Source organism: Myotis daubentonii, chromosome 1 (genome assembly GCF_963259705.1).
Source record: "Myotis daubentonii chromosome 1, mMyoDau2.1, whole genome shotgun sequence".
In the NCBI taxonomy this organism is placed as follows: Eukaryota; Metazoa; Chordata; class Mammalia; order Chiroptera; family Vespertilionidae; genus Myotis; species Myotis daubentonii.
Window position 1 is genome coordinate 146,214,439 of NC_081840.1, and position 21,559 is coordinate 146,235,997.

Below are 21,559 nucleotides of genomic sequence, written 5' to 3' on the forward strand. Positions count from 1 at the left end.
TGAAGCAACAGCTCCAAACGATACAATGTTTCAATTATAGAAGCTAAAAGATGGTAGTTAATTTGCATACGCAGGCTCCAAGAGGTGGAGCGAAGCCAAACAGCCCCGAAGCCGCAGAGCAGCGAGGCCTCACAGCCCCTGGATCAGCGGTGCCGCGAGGCCTCAAGGCGCCAGGATAAGTGGAGCAGAGAGGCCTCCCAGCCCCGGGATCAGCAGAGCAGAGAGGCCTCAGGGCCACGGGATCAGAGGAGTGGAGAGGCCACCCGGCCCCTGGAGCAGCGTCATGGGAGCAGCGCCGCAACCCCAAGATAGGCCCTGCTCTGTGGGTGACGGGGCGGTGCCCCAACCCCCTGATAGGCCCTACTCTGCATGACAGGGGCAGCGCCCCAACCTCCTGATCTGCACTGCTCTGTGCGTATCAGGGGGCGGTGCACCAACTCCCGGATCGGCCCTACTCTGTAGGTGACAGGAGGGAGGTCCCCAAACCCCTGATCAGCCCTGCTGTGTGTGTGACAGGGGCAGCGCCCCAACCCTCCGATTGGTCCTGCTCTGTGACAGGAGGCGGTGCCCAAACCGCCCCCCTACATCGGCCCTGCTCTGTGCGTGACAGGGTGGAGGTGCCACAACTTCCTGAATGGCCCTTTCCTGAAAGTGACAGGGGGCTGCGCCCCAACACCCCCCTTCGGTCCTGCTCTGTTCCTGACAGGGGGCAGTGCCCCAACCCCCTGATCGGCCGGCTCTGTGACAGGGGGTGGCGCCACAACCTCCCGATCCACCCTGCTCTGTGTGTGACAGGGGAAGGCGCCCAAACCCCCTGATCTGCCCTGCTCTGTATGTGACAGGAGGTGGCGCCACAACCTCCCCATCGACCCTGCCTTGAGTGTGACAGGGGGCAGTGCCCCAAACCCCCAATTGGCCCTACCCTGAGTGTGACTGAGGGTGACATCGCAACCTCCCGATCTGCCCTGCTCTGTGCATGACAGGGGGCGGCACCCCAACTCCCCAATCAGCCCTGCTCTGAACCCGACTAGGGGCTGCGGGGCAGGCACCTAGGGATTGGGCCTGCCCTCTGCCACCCGGATGCGGAACTAAGCCAGCAGGTCGTTATCCCCCGAGGGGTCCCAGACTGTGAGAGGGCACAAGTGGGGCTGAGGGACACCCCCCGCCAGTGCACAAATTTTTGTGCACCGGGCCTCTAGTCTATGTAATAAATGTAATGGAGGCACTCAATTAATACTTCCATTTCTCTTCCTATGTTTTTCTACAGCCACCTCCTCACACTATGATTGTCAATACTTCTTATTTATTTGTAAAATACTAGTTAATTAAGTCATGAAGTATAACTTAAATTCAAATAGGCAAATTAGGTTTTTTAATTCCTTTTCATTTTAATACAATGATGAGGGTGATATTAATATATTCTTTTAATTTGTCCATGTATTTCTCTCATACACAAGTTTTATGGCATTTTACCCTAAGATATCATACTGCTTTTCTAAATGAATGTGGGCTATCTCTTGAAACAACTGAGGTCTAGTGGAAATAGCACTAGCTTTGGTATTATAATACATGTGTTCTGATTTCAGTCCTAACACATATTCTTTACATGATCTGGGTTTCTTAATCTTTAAAGTAGAAATGATAATGCTCACCTAATAAAACTGTTATATATTAGTGAATATATACATCTTTCTATAATAATAAAAGCATAATATGCTAATTAGACCAGATGTCCTTCCAAAAGTCCTTCCAGACGACCTTCCAGATGAAGCCGCAGTGGGAGGGTGGGGGTGGGGGAAGAGGGGGCCAAGGCAGAGATGGCCACAGTGGCAGGCGGGGGCTGAGGCAGAGGTAGCTGCTGCGGTGGCAGGGGCCGAGCCCCTTGCAAAAATTTCGTGCATTGGGCCTCTAGTGTCGAATAAAAATGGAGAATGTGACACAAATGTAATGTATATTTATCATCACCATAATATGTCCAAAAGGCAAATTGGTCATTTTTAATCCTTATTCCCAACACATCTAACTCAAAAAAATAATAGTATGGATAGTAAAAAGTTAAGCAACAATATAGGTAAACTAGAGGCCCAGTGCACAAAATTTGTGCACGGGTAGGGTCCCTAGTGGCTGCCAGCCAGGTCCTCCCTTCCCTGGCTGCCAGCTGCCAGCCGGGGCCTTCCTTTGTTCCATGCCACCCCCTGGTGGTCAGCGCACGTCATAGCAAGCGAGCGAATTCTCGGTCGGTCGAACTCCCAAGGAGACACTTTGTATATTAGGCTTTATATATATATATATATATATATATATATATATATATATATATATATATACACACACACACACACACACACACACACACACACACACAGAAGATTACTATACCTAAAACTCCGACTGGTGATCTCTGGAAGCATAGAGGTGGCCCTTGCTCCAATCAAGGATGATTAAATTTATCAATGAAAACAATAAGCCCTAAAGTTCTTCTTTAATGTAGATTATCTCCTTTTAACAAGTACCGCTTCTTTAACATAGTATTTTAACACTCAGAGAAAATTACCAGAGCCTTGCTATATGGCTGGTGAGGTAAATATAAGTGACTTTCATCATCTGTTTCAAGTTTTAACAAGGTATTAAGCTACTGACCCACTAAAATCAATGTCCAATTTCTAACTCTATAATATTTTGAAACAGATGTTAACATTTTACTTTGTTGTTCCTTAATATTTGTCTTTTGAATCAACTGTAAGCTTCTTCTGGTGTAAATATTTTTTTTCATGCCTTAGCTTTTGATCACTTTATTTTTCCTGGCTAATGTTTCACATTTTGCTCTTTGATACTTTCTGTTCAGACCCTTTGGGTCTAAGACTTCAAAGTAAGCAAGACCAAATGGCAACATAAGACCAATTCTATCCAAGTATTTTAGATTCAAAAGAAGTTCAAAAATGTTTGATGTACTTTAAGAAAAATCACTTCCTTTTTTTTATTCATCATTATAACCTAAAGCACCTTTAAGTCAAAGGTAACAAATTAATTTTGGTTTATGTTATACTTTTGGGATTCTCTCTCATGCCAAACTGATTCAAACAAAATGAAGAAGCACAAAGAATCACATTTGTTACAGCTCTTCAAAAGTACTTCAAAAGATAATTATCACATATAATGAAGGTACTAGATAGAGCTTTATATTGAACGTACTTTTTATTATAGTTAAATGTTTTTTAAAAAACATAGTACAGGCTATTTTATTTTATTATTGATTTCAGAGAGGAAGGAAGAGGGAGAGAGAGATAGAAATATCAATGATGAGGGAGAATCATTGATTGGCCGCCTCCTGCAAACCTCCTACTGAGGATTGAGCCCACAACCCGGGCATGTGCCCTTGACCAGAATCGAACCCAGGACCTTTCAGTCCCCAGGTCGATGCTTTATCCACTGAGCCAAACCTGCTAGGGAAAGTATAGGCTATTTTTACAAAATAAGTTTTAGTGTTTCTAACAACAATTATTTGTTGCCTATGACCACAAGTTTTGAAATGCAAAAGTTCAAAATTATGAATTTATGCACCTTAATAAGTAGGCCATCAAAACAGAAAACAATCCCAATAAACCATGAGCCTCTTGAGGATAGGAACCTATTTTTACTGATTTTTATCTATCAGCGGCCAGAAGAGAAGGTTCTCAATAAATATTTTCTTAATAAACAAAGGAAAGAATGACTAAACAGTTTATTTCAAGATTGGGTATGTCCTAACAAATGAAAAATTTAAGTAAGAAATCTACAATTTAAATTTTAAAGATATAAGGGTAATTTATAAATGAGACCTTTTATAAAAATTATCTAATTAATTTTTTAAGCAGAAACACACTCCATTACTCTGATACACAATTCTCAGTGATGGAGTGATTTCAGAGATTCCAAACAGCAAAACACAAATAGATACTATTAAAAACATCACACAACAACTGAAAAGTATGATAAAGGTCCCTAGATTATGAAATGGTATTATATCAATTTTAATTTCCTGGTTTTGATAATTAGTTTGTGGGATGTACAAAAATATCTTACTTTAGAAAATAGAAGTTAAAATATTTAGGTGTAAATGCCATTTTATGCACTAATTACATTTAAATGATTAAAAACTATATTTATACACACATACATAAATATGTATAAGAGAAAAGAAAAAGATAAAGTAAATGTAGTTAAATGTTAATATTTGAGGCATCTGAGTAAGGGGTATATAGGAATTCCTTGTACTAGTTTATAACTTCTTATGTATCTTAAATAATATCAATTTTAAACACTGAAAAATTATATTTTTAAAATGTTTAAAAAGCCACCACACAATAAATATAACACTAAGATCTATGTCAAAAGCACACCTTTGAGTACAGTATGAAAAAACTTTCATTCTTTTCTTAGAGGCCTGCATAAACCTGGATTTCTATACCAGAAGGGATCACTCAAACTTAAAAACAGACTTTCAGTTATAGACGCTATCCCTAATGTTACCTCTGAAATATACAAAGACTAAGCTAGAATCTTAATATGCAATTACATATTAAAAACAGGGAATTAAACTCAGAAACAAAGAAAAATAATACGAGAGTGATTTTTCTCAGTCTTTTGAGGAACACACATTAAGTGAAAATCATTACGTGAAAATCTGGTCAGGATTCTTGCCTCACATTTACCTAATTCTGAATGAAATAAAATTAATTAGCAAAAATATAAGGTAAACAAGGTCAATAATCTCTTAGCCTCTCTGCCAATTCAATGAAAGATCAATATCAGGGAACTTTTGGATGCTGGAAAAATTCATTGTCTACTCTTTTAAAAGTATTTGAAAAAAGTAAGGTATGTTAATAAAGAAAAGCTATAACAAAGATTACAAATTTTAAGACAGAACTAAAAAAAGAAAACATATTCTTACCCAATTGGAAAATCAACATCATCACCATGAGCTGTCATGTGATAAAGTCCAAATTTAGCCAATTTAACATGTCCCTACCAAAATAAATGAAAGATATAAGTATGAAATATTTTAATATTAGCAGGAAAAATATCATTATACATTTTATAAGTATAGGAACCATTATATAGTCAGATACATTATAATATATATATAAATTTACCATAATTTTATTAAAAACCTACTTGCCAATGTTTAGTCTACTTTACACTTTTTACAAACATACTGTATGTATGTAAATATATATTTATATGTATGTATATGCACACATATATGTATGTATATACATACACAAACATAAACACCTTTTGCTATTTGTACTTTCCAGGCTTTCTGACAAAGCAAAAAAGTAAGTCTTCTTGTTTGCCTTGAATGCCTACTTAGAATATTTTAGGGAAATTTTCACAAAATATTTTTTTCAGGATGTTGCAAGTCCACTCATAACATTATAATTTAACTCTGACATGAGAGTTCTTAACTTGAAAACATCAGGTCTGAAATCATCAAATATTATTGAATCTTCTATATTTCCAACCATTTTTTATTTGCTTGAGAATAGTCATAATTATCACAAAATTGAGGTTCTTAATAAAAGGCAAATATATTTTATAAGTCTCTTAAATTTTCCCCTTTTATATATTTAACACTAAAAAAAATAAGTAGATTTTAAAATTGGGTTGTTTCCTTTATCTCAGAACTTTATTTCTAAGCCTTACAAAATGTTTATAATTTAAAGAAATTCAGATTGGTTAGATACTTTACTGCTATAAACATGAAATTCATAAGTACCATATTCTCTTTTGTTATTTTTAATATCATAGGGTAACTGTACTGAAAGTCTGGAAGAGAAACTGGGAAAAAGAGTAATCCTACTAACAGAAAATAATTCCCCAGAAAAGATTCCTTCAAAATTATTTTCATATGCTTATGAAAAAGAATGAAATTATGATTATTCCTGAACATATATCATTCTTGCTACCCATAAATCTCTTAGAAGGGTTGAATAGCTTCTTACTAATCACCCATTCGATTTGCAAGTAGAGAAGCAGCACTCCAAAACAAGGGAGCTAGGTGTGAACAAGTGGTAAATGGAGAGTAAAATATAGAAGAGAAAATGGGGGGGAAAATAAAGAGGAGAAAATACAATGCAATTGTACTATGAGAAAAATATGTAAATTGAGAGGCTTTCTTAAGATGAAAGCAAATTCAGAGCAGGTGTGGATCAAGAAGCTACAATGCTTATTTTTTTAGGAAATGAATGGAAGAGAAAAAATGGATGTCAGAAATTGACTTTTTGGGGAAAAAGAATAATGCATGTGAAAAACACATGGACTTATATAATTTAACTAGAGGCCTGGTACACAAAAATTCGTGCACTCGGGAGGAAGGGGGGGGGTCCCTCAGCCTGGCCTGTGCCCTCTCGCAGTCTGGGACCCCTCGGGAGATAACGACCTGCTGGCTTAGGCCTGCTCCCGGGTGGCAGAGGACAGGCCCAATCCCTAGGTGCAGCCCCTGGTCAGGCTCAGAGCAGGGCTGATTGGGGAGTTGGGGTGCCGCCCCTGTCATGCACAGAGCAGGGAGGATTGGGAGGTTGCGATGCCACCCTTAGTCACGCTCAGGGTAGGGCTGATTGGGGGTTGGGGCACCACCCCCTGTCACACTCAAGGCAGGGTCGATGGGCAGGTTGCGGCGCCACCCCGTCACGCACAGTGCAGGGTCGATCAGGGGGTTGGGGAGCTCCCCCCTGTCACTCACAGAGTAGGGCTGATAGGGGAGTTGGGGCACCGCCCCCTGTCACACAGAGCAGGGCAGATCAGGGGGTTGGGGCGCCGCACCCTGTCACACACAGAGCAGGGCGGATAGGGAGGTTGTGGCCCCACCCCCTGTCACACACAGAGCCGCAGGGCAATCAGGGGGTTTGGGCACTGCCCCCTGTCACGCTGATCCCGTTGCTGGGAGGCATATTACCCTTTTACAATATAGAAGCCTGGTGCACGGGTGGGGGCCAGCTGGTTTGCCCTGAAGGGTGTCCTGGATCAGGGTGGGGGTCCCCACTAGGGTGCCTGGCCAGCCTGGATGAGGGGATGATGGCTGTTTGCAGCTGGTCTCATACCCTTCAGGGTGGGCGTCCCCATTGGGGTGCCTGGCCAGTCTGGGTGAGGGGCTGAGGGCTGTTTTCAGGCTGGCAGGTGACTGAAGCTCCCAACCGCTCCTTTTTTTCTTTTTTCTTTTTTTATTCTGGGCCAGCTTTAGCTCTGAGGCTCCAGCTCTTAGGCCTCCGCTGCTAAAAGGTTTCTGGCCTTTGTTTACCTTCTGTATTTGAAACAATGTTGCGATCCTGCTGGCTGAAGCCTGGCGACTAAAGCAGGTTTCTGGGGTTTTGTTTAGCTTCTATATTTGTAACATAGTTGCTTAGAGTTGCAGCTCAGAGGCCGGCAGCAGCAGGTGGGGAATATTGGAGTCCTCCATCACTGAAGCAAGCAAGCCTTATATTAGCTTCAAGCTGCCTGGCTGTCGGCCGTCATCTTGGCTGGCAGTTAATTTGCATATCTCCCTGATTAGCCAATGGGAAGGGTAGCGGTCATACACTAATTACCATGTTTCTCTTTTATTAGATAGGATTACATATGCTTTTTTCTAACACCACAGATGTATCAATAACTTTCACACAGTCTTTTTGTTATGAATAATCTTAAAAAATATTCATATCCTACTATCTGATTAACTGAGTGGGCTTGATTTCAGTAGCTTCCAACCTCAAATAATAAACAAACATTGAATGTATTATTTGGCAATTACCTTTCGGTCCAAAAGGATATTATGAGGAGACAGCGCCCGATGTACTATCCCATGTTTGTTCATATACTGCAAGCCCTGGAGTACCTCAAATGCTATGCACAAAACCTTTGAATAGCTACAAAGGAAACAGAAAGTCACAGATCAATTACAAAGTAGATATAAAAACCAATTTTAATGAATGAGATAAGGTTTTGTGACAAAATTCAAAGTTAGATTTTTTTACTGTTCCTCTTCTATTAAAAGAAAATAGTCTATACATTTTCTAAAATATTCACTTGTACATATTTTGAGTTTTATAACTATAATAGGATTCATCTGACAAAGATCCTACAGTTTCCTAAAGGCTACACTAATAGCACATCTGTTCTCTCCTGGAAGAGAATTTAATTGAGGTGGTGTGCAACTGACATTCTGTAGGTTTGGCTTTGCCAAACTGTCAAGAAAGTTTCAGATAGATGGCTGATTGGTTCTACCAAGTCAATGAAAATCATCTCTCTTGCTCAAAACAAAAATAGCTAAGTCTCTGAAAAATAGCTACAATATATTTTATGGCAGAGAGACATGATCTTACTTTCTATATCAATCCACAAAGCGACCTCTAGTACTTTATGATTTATCAAACATTTTTCTTTAACTCTTATCTTATTTCCCCTAGGACATCTTCCACAAAGATGCCCAGTTTCTTTTATTCTTTCCCTCTCCATCTCTTTCCATTAAGAAAAAAAAATAATAATCAGACATCATTCATGTGGGGAGTTAGAAATAATATACAGAAAAATAGGGGAAACTCATTCGAACCCAATGCTCCACCCAGCATTTTGATATTAGATTTCCTTTCTATGCATTTCTTGACATTTTGAATTAAGACTTTTAAAAATTAAATTAAAATTTGCAGGTAACCATTAAAAATAATTTTAAAAAACTAACAAGCTAAATAACAAGAGACAAAATGGAATTATTAAAAAATAGTCAATCAGAAAATAGGCAGAATTAAAGAAAAGAACAAAAGACAAATGAAACAATTATAAAACAACTAACAGATTTTAATTCAGATGTATCAATCATTACATTAAATGTATTAAGTAAACTCACCAATTAAAAGATAAGGATGATCAGAATGTATAAGAATTAAGAATACTCATTTATATTCTGGCTATAAGAAACCCACATTAAATAAAAGACAAATTAAAAGTAAAAAAGATGAAATAACAGATCACTAATTGTCATGGGGTTAGGTAGGGGGAATGGGTGACTATGAAGGAGGAAATTGAGTGTGAAGGATCATAATTTTGATTATGGGTACATGACATATTTGTGCAACAACCTTCTGCAGGTTTAAACTGTACATTAAAATGGTTAATTTTAAGGCATGTAAATTGCACTTCAATAAACTGATGTTTAAAAAAAGTAGGCTGAATAACATTATTTTTAAAGTTGCAATATGACTGCCTCTTCCAAAAAATCGTAAGAACCAGAGATGAAAAACTAAAATCACTCTCTCCTCTCATCCTATGCTGACTTTCCAGAGCTAACCACCCTTAGCAGTTTCTGTTTCAATTTTTATGGTGGTTAGACTTTTATTTAATACTAGAGGCCTGTTGCACGAAAAGATTCGTGCAATAGGCCTTTCCTTCCCCTGGCTGCCTGCACTGGTTTTCCTTGGGCACCCGGGACCCAGGCCTTCACTCTGGCCAGAGCCACCTTCAAAGCCTTCGCTGCTCCGGCCAGAGCCGCTTTGATTGCTGCTCCCACCGGAGCCACCTTCAGTCTTCGCTCCACCGCTTCCTGCCTACATATACAAATTAACCGCCAACTTTGTTGGCAGTTAATTTGCATATCTCGCTGATTAGCCAATGGGAAGCATAGCGAGGTACGGTCAATTACCCTGTTTGTCTATTATTAGATAGGACTAGAGGCCTAGTGTGCACGAAAAATTGTGTGCGAGGAGCTCACTTCCAATTGCCTCAGCTGGCCACCCCACCCATCACCGCTCATAGCTTGCGCCCTGCCTGCTGCCGCTCATAGCTCTCCACCGCTAGTAGCTCTCCACTGCTAGTAGCTTTCTGCTGCTAGTAGCTCTCCACTGCGAGTAGCTTGCGCCCCACCCCGCCCACCATGAGAGTCAAGGCTCGTTTGGTTATGACGCTGTTAGGGTGTCACAACCACAGGCCTTTTATGATACAGATAATTAGCTATTCACTATGCACAATGATATAATTAATACACTTCTACAACTTTCCCATTTTCCTTTCCCAAGTTCTGATGTTCATTACTTATATTGTTAATTTTTAAATGAGATTTAAAAACCTGCATTCCATTCTTGAAGGCTAACAAGGTAAATAAGTAAATATATAATATGACATATAGTGATCAAATGATAAAAAGTAGAAAATAGAGAATGTAGGGTAGCAGGTTGCTAATTATATATATATATATATATACTAGAGGCCCGGTGCATGAAATTTGTGCACTCAATAGGATGCAGGCCAGGCCAAGGGAGCCCACCAGTACACGAATGGGGCTGGGGAGGGACTTGGGAGGTTAGCCAGCTGGGGAGGGACCGTGGGAGGGCTCCAGGGCATGTCCGATCCATTTCGCCCAGTCCTGATCTGCTGGACCCCAGCAGCAAGCTAACCTACAGGTCAGAGCGCCTGCCCCCTGTGGTCAGTGCACGTCATAGTGAGCGGTTGAGCAGTCTTAGCATATCATTAGCATATTACACTTTAATTGGTTGAACAGATGACCAGGACCGGACACTTAGCATAGTAGGCTTTTATTATGTACGATATAATTACATATGTATAATTATATATATATTAGAGGCCCGGTGCATGAAATGCATGCACAGGTGTAGTCCCTAGGCCTAGCCGGCGATTGAAGCACGAGCGTTTGGCATGAAAGGGCAGGTCCTAGCTGACTTCTGGGCCCTGGGCAGCACCTGGGCCCCCGCACGCCCCCCTCTGCCTGAGTCATGGCGCCCGAGTCCCCATGCAGAGATGCGGTGAGCGTGACCAGATGCTGTGGGCCAGGGTGCAGTGAGGGCCTCTGGGCCACCCAGCAGTGCCACATGGAAGCCGGGTGGGCAACGTGCTCTTACCTGGCCAGCCTCTCAGAACGGCTCCTACACAAACCCATGGGGACCCAACCGGCCCCTGCAGTCCTGGCGGCTGCAGCCTGGCTCACCCAGAAGCCCACTGGGGCCGGCAGCACCTTCACTGCCACCTGCTGCGAGTGCCTCATCGCCAACGCCCACCATGTTCCACACCACCACATGGTGGTCAGTGCATGTCATAGTGAGTGGTCAAACTCCCGATCAAGGGGACAATTTGCATATTAGGCATTTATTATATAGGAGGGTATCTTCCATTGATTTCAGAGAGGAAGGGAGAGGGAGAGAGAAACATCAGTGATGAAAGAGTCATGGATTGGCTGCCTCCTGCACGCCCCACACTGGGAATTGAGTCCACAACCGGGGCATGTGCCCTGACAGGGAGTCAAACCTTGACCTCCTGAGTCACAGGTCGATGTTCAACCACTGAGCCACGCCTGCTGGACTCTTGTTCTCATTTTAAAGGAGAGAGAATTAAGACTCCAGAGGTCGACTTGCTCAAAACAGCCAAGTTACACAGTGGCAGAGACAGGTTCTAAACACACACTCATGAGGTCTCTGTGATAATCGGTTCAGCCACGGGTGGGTGGACAGACACTGTCTCAGGCATTTCCTCGCGGCCCTCAGATTCCCTGCATGATCCCCCACCTTCCCTACCTGCCATCAGTGCTGAGGAGGGCAGAGGATGGAAAGGGCTACCCCAGTTCACCTGGGAGGAGATGTGGGAGGGGGAGTGAGGGGCAGAGCTGGGAGCACCACAGGCCTGGGGTGGGAGTTAGAAGCAGTGATCTGGATGTTGACCGCCCTGTCCCAGCATCTCAGGAGCATTTCTTTCTCCGGAAGCACCGGGCTGGTTTCGGCTGTTCTGTTCTGTAGTGTGGGAGCCTCTCTGTCCTGAAAACTGGAGTTGGACCACCTAGGCAAGCCTTTTGCATTGGACCCCAAGCCCTTTTGTGTCACACATGACACGGGTTCCAGCTGATCTGTGTATCCACAAGGGGGCTTCATTTTCCTAGTTTTCAACATTTGCTTTCCATAATACTGTCCATTCTGTTTTGCTGTTTTTTGTACCAAAAATAAAATCATTTGCTTGTTTCCGATAAGTACTAGTCATCACTGAAGAGAGCTTGCGGGGAGGGGATGTGGAGGGATTAAGGCAGCGAAATGGGAATGACCCGCCACCTGGATGTCATGGTGGGAGGCTGGTCATGAAAATTCCACGTCCCTCGTGTGGAGTTCAAACTAAGTTCTGGGTTTTACAGTCAGACCCTCAAAACAGATGGGATCTGACCCCCAGGCCCCCCGCTGGCAGCTACTGGAGACCCTGCCTTCCCAGAGGCCGAGTGGAGCATGTGGCCTCCTTCCCCCTCCCTGCCACATCGATCTTCACACTCTGGCTTCCCTCCAGCACACCCCAAAGCCACTACCTGGTCTACCACAGTATCCACTGTCTCCGCATCGCCCTCTGGGAGGGTGCTGTCGCCTCCTGCTGTCTCCCTGCCTCTGCTTCCCCCAGTCTGCTCCTGACACAGAAGCCAGAGGGTGTGTCCCACTGCATCAGCCCAGCGGGTCCTCACCTACAGCCCCAGCACCTCCCCCTGCACTAAGGGGACGCCAGGTTCTCATGGGCCTTTAATCCCTGCAGGATGTGCCCCCTGACTCAGCCTTGACCCCCTTCCATTTGGCCTCTTGTTCATCCTACTGCCCCTCCGTGGGCTGTCCCCTCTGCCCGATGCCCTTCTCCAGGCACTCGCCTGACTCTCCTCCATCCATCCACTTTCCCAGTGAGCCTCCCTTTGCCCTTCCCCTCGCGGAGCCCCTATGTGGCTTCGTTCCCATGTTTTCATGGTTTCCTCCCCGCACCCCCGTCCTGTCCTGGTGCAACGCATGCTCCTCTCCATAGGACAGAGCGGCTGGCTCCCTGCTGCTCTGCAAGCACCTGGGCATCGCCTGGTGGGTGCTCAGTCAGTGATACAGGCTGAGTAAGATGCTTAGGCAGTGGCGCTAGGTGTAAAGGCCATTGGAAGGCACACTCACTGGGAGCCAAGGGCCAGTGAGCTCTCAGCACAGCACTCAGGGTGGGGCCATGGGAGCCAGGTATTTGTCTTCTCACAAGAAGCCCGGAGGAAGAGAATGAAAAAGGAGCCATGTGTTTTCCTCAACTACTTAAAAGCTGATGATCTCATTCCATTCTTAAAGCTATGAATAAAAACCTTTAGATCAACCCTTTGAGGTGAGTTCTGGGATTATCTGAGATTCCATGGAGAGTACATGGCCTTCGCCTGCCACAAGGACGGTGCTTAGCAACCGCCAGCTTTTAGTGCTGGGATTCATGCACTGGTGGGGGGGCTGGCCTGCGGGGACTACCCGCTGTGGGAGTGCCGCTCATCCCAGTCAGCCCAGGGGCGCTCCCACTGTGGGAGCACACTGACCACCAGGGGGCAGCTCCTGCATTGAGCGTCTGCCCCCTGGTGGTCAGTGTGTGTCATAGTGACTGATCAATCGGTTGTTCTGGTTGTTCCGCTGTTCGGTCGCTGGGCTTTTATTATATAGGACTAGGAGCCCGGTGCACGAAATTTGTGCACTGGGTGTGGGGGAGGGGGGAGTGTCCCTCAGCCCAGCCTGCCCCCTCTCACATACTGGGAGCCCTCAGGCGTTGACCCCCATCACCCTCCAATCGCAGGATCGGCCCCTTGCCCAGGCCTGACGCCTCTGACAGGCGTCAGGCCTGGGCAGGGGACCCTCATTTCCCCCCATCACTGGTTTGCCCCCAGCCCAGGCCTGATGCCTCTGGCCCAGGCGTCAGGCCTGGGCAGGGTACCCCCAGACCCCTCCGATTGCTGGCTCTGCCCCTTGCCCAGGCCTGATGCCTCGGCCAGAGGCGTAGACCCCCATCACCCTCTGATCGCCTGATCGGCCCCTTGCCCAGGCCTGACGCCTCCGCCAGAGGTGTCAGGCTTGGACAGGGGATCCCCATCTCCCCCCGATCACTGGCTCTGACCCCCGCCCAGGCCTGAGGCCTCTGGCTCAAGAATCATGTCTGGGCAGGGGACCCCCATCTCCCTCTGATCGCTTGCTCCACCCCCCACCCAAGCCTGACGCCTCTGACCCAGGCTTCAGGCCTGGGCAAGGGGACCATCATATCCCCCCAGTCCCCGGCTCCGCCCCCCGCCCAGGCCTGATGCCTCGGCCAGAGGAGTTGACCCTCATCACCCTCCGATCACCAATCACTGGATCGGCCCCTTGACCAGGCCTGAGGCCTCCGGCAGAGGTGTCAGGCCTGGGCAGGGGACCCCCAGCTCCCCGCGGTTGCAGGCTCTGCCCCTGCCCAGGCCTAACGCCTCTTGCCAAGGCATTAGGCCTGGGCAGGGGACTCCCAGCTCCCCGTGATCTCCCGCTCTGCCCCTGCCCAGGCCTAACGCCTCTGGCCGAGGCGTTAGGCCTGGGCAGGGGACCCCCAGCTGCCCGCGGTTGCAGGCTCCGCCCCTGCCCAGGCCTAACGCCTCTGGCCTAGGTGTCCGGCCCGGGCAGCGGGGACCTGCAGCGGCAGCAGCCCCGCGATCGTGGGCTCCGCTTTAAGCCCAGGCAAGGGACCCCTAGCTCCCGGGACTGCCAGCTTCGACCATGCCGAGCTCCCATCGCTGGCTCCACCCCTACTTCCTGCTATCACTGGCCAGGGCGGCAAAGGCGCCTGATTCTCCTTCCCCAGGGCCGCCTTTGCCCTGCCCCCCAGCTCTTAGCTCCCCCCTGGGTTTCCAATCACTGTCAGTGGCAGGGGGCTTCTTCCTGCTTTCCCTTTCGCCTCCCTGCATTGTGCCTACATATGCAAATTAGCCGCCATCTTTGTTGGCAGTTAACTGCCATCTTAGTTGGCAGTTAATTTGCATATAGCCCTGATTAGCCAATGAAAAGGGTAGCGCCGTACGCCAATTACCATTTTTCTCTTTTATTAGTGTAGATATACTTAGCAACATTTTGATCCAGCAAAGCTTCATTAAGTAGGTAATATTTATGCAGACATCTAATGGAAGTAAAAGAGACATACAGTTCTCTCAGAAATGTGTGATTCAGGCAGAGGGCACAGTAAGCAAGTCCTCAAGGTGGAGAATGCACAGCAGTTCAAAGGGGAAATTAATTTTAAAACATGGCATGTCTTCAATATCTTACTCATGCCCTTAAACTTGGATTTCTTCACTGTCTTTGAGTGTTCTTCATTCATGGGGCGAAGTCTAATGCCTGCCTGATTCTAAATTTGCTGCAGATGCCATGTTATTCCTCTTTGGAGGCTTTCAGGATTGTTTTTCACTATCGTTAGACAACATTTTAGCCCAATATGTCTATACTGTGGGCATTTATGCATTTGTGCTAGTAACATTAGGTGTGCCCTTTTAAGACTCATATTCCATTAACACAGAAACATTAATAAAAAGTTGATTTATTGTATCTTTCATTAGTGTCAACTTCCACTCTATCTTTTAATTGAAACTCTTGGTGGGCAGATGAAAATTGGATCTATTTTCTATATCAACTTTCTGTTTCAATTCCCATGAGCATGGCCTTTAGCTCTATGTACTCTTCTATTTAATATAGGATCTCTCTTCTGTTATCTAGTTATTCCTTTTCATTGGATCATGTTGGGTAAGGCTGTCTGTGGTTTTTTTTCTCCCTTGGCTCTCTTTCTCTCAAACTATTTTTTTTCTTCAATTATCTGGTACTTTCTGGTTGTGAGCTATATTTTAAAATAAAGAAATAAGTTGATATTCTCAATGAAGTGTTTAAAAAAACAAAAAAAGTTAATAAAGAATGCTTATTTAAACTAACCTGTAAACTATGCCTCTTTATCAATAGTTTCTACCATATTAAGTTGCCACAATAGCCAGTCCTAAGCAAATACGGAATGTGTGAAACAAGAACAATTTGGAATTTACAGTTTTCATTAAGATTCTCAAAAAATAAATCAATGATGTAAAGGAAACTATTACAAACTTTTAAACAACTATAATTACATTAATAAAATGTGAATATGAAAGCATGACAACCCTTTCTTATTTCTCTCGAAAACAAAGAAAATTTTCCTTAAGATTTGATTAATAAATAAAAACTAGTTTTTTTTTTGTTTTTAGTTCATTGGGTTTTATGCTGTCAATTCTAAAGTAGTAATTGCTCTTGTCCTTGCCTTCCTCTCTCTCTCTCTCTTTCTCTCTCTCTCTCCACAAACTTCACAAAATCTTAAAAGCTGGTGTTATATTCAGCTGTGACACTAGAGGACCTCAGTTGCACACTACTTCAATATAGGCATCTTTCTCATGAAAATGAAACCTTAAAGTGTTTTCCACTAAAGCAGTTCTGAAACAGCTGAACACAGAAAAATGCATATTCTACTTCCTCTATTTGCTTGTGCTAATTGATTATAAGATATAATTGGAAAATATTTGCAGGTCAAAAAGCACATTTATGCTATTTTCTGATGAGCATACACATTGCAATAGTTTTTAAAAGTTCAAAATAAAACTGAAGCTCATGGCATAGCTTTTCTTAGCTATTACTTAGCCATGATGCTTAATGGACTCAGTACTCTTCATTTCAAATAATATGTTTTTTTGCCCTTTTGTACTTTTAATACTTAATTTTATTTTAAAATATAAGGTATAAAGAAGAAAAAATTTTATTTTGTATAATTAGAAGGAATCAGTATTTGTGGAATTTTGCATACTTATTTGTTTTTAAAGCTTTATTGTTTAATATGGCAAAGAAATTATACCATGAAACCATTTAAAAATTTATTTTGAAGTAGCTAATGCAATTTTAATGCAACAGCAAGGCAAAAAAAAATCTTATCCCCAGTAATAGTCAGTACATTACAATTTAATGGAAAAGGCCTCTAGAAGGAGAGTTAAATTAAAAGAATGTGATTCACACAATTAAAAACAAATGTTATCAGGGGACAACATGACTTTATCCTACACCAGTGGTCGGCAAACTGCGGCTCGCGAGCCACATGCGGCTCTTTAGCCCCTTGAGTGTGGCCACGAAGTTTCAATTGCACTGTACTTGTGCGCCCGCACGTGGTATTTTGTGGAAGAGCCACACTCAAGGGGCCGCCGTTTGCCGACCACTGTCCTACACAATTCCCAAATCAGAGACTTGTTAATAAAAAAATCCATCACTAACCCAGAAAATGTAAATTAAACTTCAGGTCATAAAATATTCTTCTCTTTTTGAAACTTGCAATTACTATTGTCACTCCCAAAGACTGGGAGGGTAGCATTTACTTTGTTACTATTATCCCTAACAATTTGAAAAGTTTAGTGATCATAAGAATCCTTGGTGATTGGAAATACATATATATGACCAAAAGGCAGCTTTCAAAATAATATGGTAAATAATTTACAATTAAGCAAGATCACATTTTAAAACACTTTTATTTATACTCTAACACAGTTAAGTAGCTATTAACTGCTCAGTACTGTGTTTTTAGGCCCCTGCATCTTTAGACTCCATGGACACAAAGATAAAGAATTGGATCTCCACAATCACAAAGTCGATGGTATAGCTGAAAAGACAGATTTATAAATTCGTATTTTTTTGTTGTTGTTAATCTTCACCCAAGGATATTTTCCCATTGACTTTTAGTGAGAGTGGAAGGGAGGGGGAGAAACAGAGAGAGAGAAACATCAATGTGAGAGAGACACATCAATTGGTTGCCTCCTGCACATGCCCTTAACAGGGCTGGGGATTGAGCCTACAACTGAGGTACGTGACCTTGACTGGAATCAAACCTGGGACCTTTCAGTCATGGGCTGACACTCTATCCACTGAGCCAAACTGGCTAGGGCATAAATTCATAATTTTAATACAATTAAATTCAAAAGAATTTCACTACAATGATAATCCAATAATTAAGTTAGCAGATGAGAATTACCATCTTTTCCCTCTAACAAGGAAACGAAAACATGAACATTTATGTATTAAATTGGTAATAAATAACAGACCTAAAAAAATAAAAATCTTTAGAAAGATTAAAAAGTTAAAGAGAATACCAAGTATATATTTTTATCCCTTTCCATATGTATTTTGAAGAAAATTTACAGTGTTCTTTTTATTCAATCATTCCTAAATTATCAGCAGCCATTTAGCTTGGTTGGTTAAAGCACACTGAGGTCAAGATCATGCGTTTAATTGTCGATAAGAATTGGTTGGCCTCACATGTTCATAGCCACAAATTTTCATCTAAATATAGCAGATATCTCTAAATATAGTTTGTCACAATAAGACACTTCTCAATCTCTCTACTAACATCCCAATTTTCAACTACAATCTCCTATACTTCTCTGCTCCTCATTCCATAGGAGCTGCTCTTTATCTTATCGAGACCTTGAAACCTGTTTTGTAAGACTCCTCTGTATCTCAACCAGCCCCTTTTTGATATCCTTCTTTATTCTAGAACTATTTTATCATTTCCATAATTTTTTTGACAAAATCCATAATGGCTTTTCATCCAGTGCCTCCACCCAGGTAGAACTGCACTACTCTTTATTCTGAAAGTTAATAGTTGATGGGCTTATTAATTTTACAGTAATAATTTCTGTGTAAGTTTTTCGCTCACTGTGCCTATCACAGGACCTATATGGTAGGCGTTCAATAAATATGTATCAAATATCTCAGTAAATGCATACAATGACATTACATAATAAAGAAAGAGGGCACAGATAATAAGATTAAATCCTCACCACTAATGAAAAAACAGCTCAGAAAAGTATATTATACTATCAATGACTCAAAAGTGTTAAGTTCAGCCAGACCAAAGCAGTTAAGCATCGACCCATGAACCAAGAGATGCCAGGTTTGATTCTCAGTCAGGGCACATGCCCGGTTGTGGGCTTGATCCCCAGTAGGGAGTATGCAGGAGGCAGCCGGTTGTTGTCTCTCTCTCTCTCACTGGTGTTCCTATCTCTCTATCTGACTCCCTTCCTCTCTCTCTCTCAAAATCAATAAAAACATTTTTAAAAAGAAAAGTGTTATCTTCATTTACAAGAGAATGTATAATTCTTCAGTAAGCCAAGAAAACAAAAATTGCTCAAGTTTACGCAACGGCTATGCCTCCCCCCCTTCCCCCGCCACTACTACTCATTCGCTGAAAATATACCTCTTTTTCTAGTCTCTTTTATATTGAAAGAAAAATGAACCATTGTATAATGGGTAAAAAGATAATCCATTAATATCTGGCTAAAACTGTGAATTAGACTAAGTTGTTAAGACAGATTCCTGTAATCAATTTTTCTAGCTAAAAAATATCAATACTGGTTAGTGTTTGGAATGTGATTTGGGTTACCATTAAATCTGTATATTATTTAGAAAAACAACAAACAACATCTTTATGAATTTGAATTATTCCATCCAAGAAAAAGAGATGTCTTTGCATTTCTTCAAGTCTCCTTCAGTGTCTTTCAGAAGTTTTTTATTATTTTTAAAATAATTTTACTGAGGTTAATTGATATACAAAAAATATACATAATGTATACAATTTGATGAATTTAGACATATGCATACACTCATGAAACCATCACCACAACCAATTTAACAGACGCATTCATCACCTCCAAAAGTTTCCTTGTGTCCCTTTGTGTGTGTGTGGTAAGAATAGTGAATATTATAAATACACATAAGAAAACACTAGGAAAAAATCAATGAGGGGAACTAATTTTGTCAGATTTAAGACATACCATATAGGATCTCTTTCACAGCCCAAATGCCCATTGACAGATGAATAAAGAAAATGTGATATATACATATAACTAAATATTATTTGGCCTTAAAAAATAAGAAAATCCTGCATTTGAGATAATATGTATGAACCTGGAGGACACTATGCTAAATGAAATAAGCCAGACACAAAAGGACAAATACTGCATAATTCCATTTATGTGAAGTATCTCAAACAGTCAAACTTAAAGAAGCAGAGAATAGAATGGTGGTTGCCAGGAGGTTGTAGAGAAGAAAATGTGAGTTATTCAATTGGTATAAAATTTCAATTTTGCAAGATGAATAAGTTTTAGAGTTCTACTCTACAACACAGCACCAATGTAGTGTGCACTTAAAATTTGTTAAGAGGGTAGGTTTCATATTAACTGTTCTTATCATGTACAAAAATAAAAAGGACAAAAGGAAGCTTTGGGAGGTGATGGATATGTCTGTTATCTCGACTCTGGTGACAGTTTCATAGGTGCATGCATATGTCCAAACGCCACAAATGTACATATTAAATGTTTTGCAGTGTTTCTTTTATATCAATTATAGTATCTCAATAAAGATGATAAAAAGCACAAGAAACTCCTATCACCCTCAAAACATCAGGTTTTTTTTTGTTTTCTTGCAATGTTTCCAAGAAGAAATGCTATTCAGATTGCAAGAAATAGAGGTGAACAAAGAATGAGAGGTCAGGATTGCTGAGTTAGATTTGGAAGTCATTCCTGTATAGGTGGTAATTAAAACCACACATGCTATTTCCTCAGATCTATAATCCATGATATTTCTAAGGGCCACTCCACAAGCCAAAATACCCATATTGTCAGCAAACCAAGGGAGGAAACACACTTCTGGATTCTATGAGTTCAAGATGTTCTTTCACCTTATAAAACCTGATCACTCCCACAGACAGTTTCCGTTTGGTCTAAAACTTCCTTACTTGGTATCAGCCTGAGATAAATGTTAAGGCAGAAGAAACAGATAAAATATAGTAAGCTACTGTGTGATTTAAGAAATGGAGAGGAAAAAAATACTAATGATTAATGTTATCTTTAACCTAATTTCTCCTCTGTAACTTCAAGACAAAAGGGCTCAATCAGCATATTAACTTTTAATGATTCACTGGTTTATAATTAAAAAATTTGGAGAGGGGATATTTTTAGTGATTAACTAATGTCTTTGAGGCTCTTAATTTGCCACTTATCACTCACTAAATACTGTTTAAAATATCACAATATTTAACAGAGCAATTTTTTTTCTAAAGAAAAAGAGAAAAAAGAAAGCTTTGAGAATTGGAAAAGGAAATTAATTCATCTCACTACCGGGCACACATTTTTTAGCCTGAAAGGACACCCATCCATGCTAAATTTAAGAATTTATTTGCCTCAGATTCAGATGTTTTAAAATGGAAATTTCACTGATTAACTGTTTACCTAAAAATTATTTTGTAACAGGCCTAAAAAAAATCAGTGTACTTTCCTTAAGTTGTGAAACTGGGCATATTTTACAATTCAATTCTCACTCCAAAATAAAAGTTAAAAGCTCTAAGTCTGGGATATGACTATTCATATGGTTTTATGATGCTTTGCTCATAAAAAAGTCACAGTTTCAAATACCAACTTCTGCGCATGGGCCACGAAGTTTCAATCACACTGTACGTGCGCATCTGCACGTGGTACTTTGTGGAAGAGCCACACTCAAGGGGCCAAAGAGCTGCATGTGGCTCGCCAGCTGCAGTTTACCGACCACAGGTATGGATGGTACCACAAAATAAAATTCAAAGTGTTTCCTTGAAGTCAGTGCAAATTCTAAGCACAAATCTCTCACCTTAATATGCTAAAGCGTTCTCACTTACTAAAGGAATTGATTTAATAGGAGGTAAAAAATGAGTAAATGAAAAAAATTGCTTTGGCATTTGACCATTGAGGCTATACAAA

The 21,559-nt window shown here is 42.0% G+C and overlaps 1 protein-coding gene across 1 annotated transcript in view; it reads right to left on the bottom strand.

Moving 5' to 3' along the window:
• Positions 1 to 21,559, bottom strand: part of TBCK (TBC1 domain containing kinase) — a 175,633-nt gene that overhangs the window by 121,365 nt on the left and 32,709 nt on the right. Inside the window, exons 4-5 of the mRNA XM_059661769.1 lie at positions 7,769 to 7,883; positions 4,931 to 5,004 (exon numbers count right to left, since the gene is read on the bottom strand). Coding sequence (XP_059517752.1) covers positions 4,931 to 5,004; positions 7,769 to 7,883 — 189 coding nt within the window. The remainder of the gene's footprint in view (positions 1 to 4,930; positions 5,005 to 7,768; positions 7,884 to 21,559) is intronic.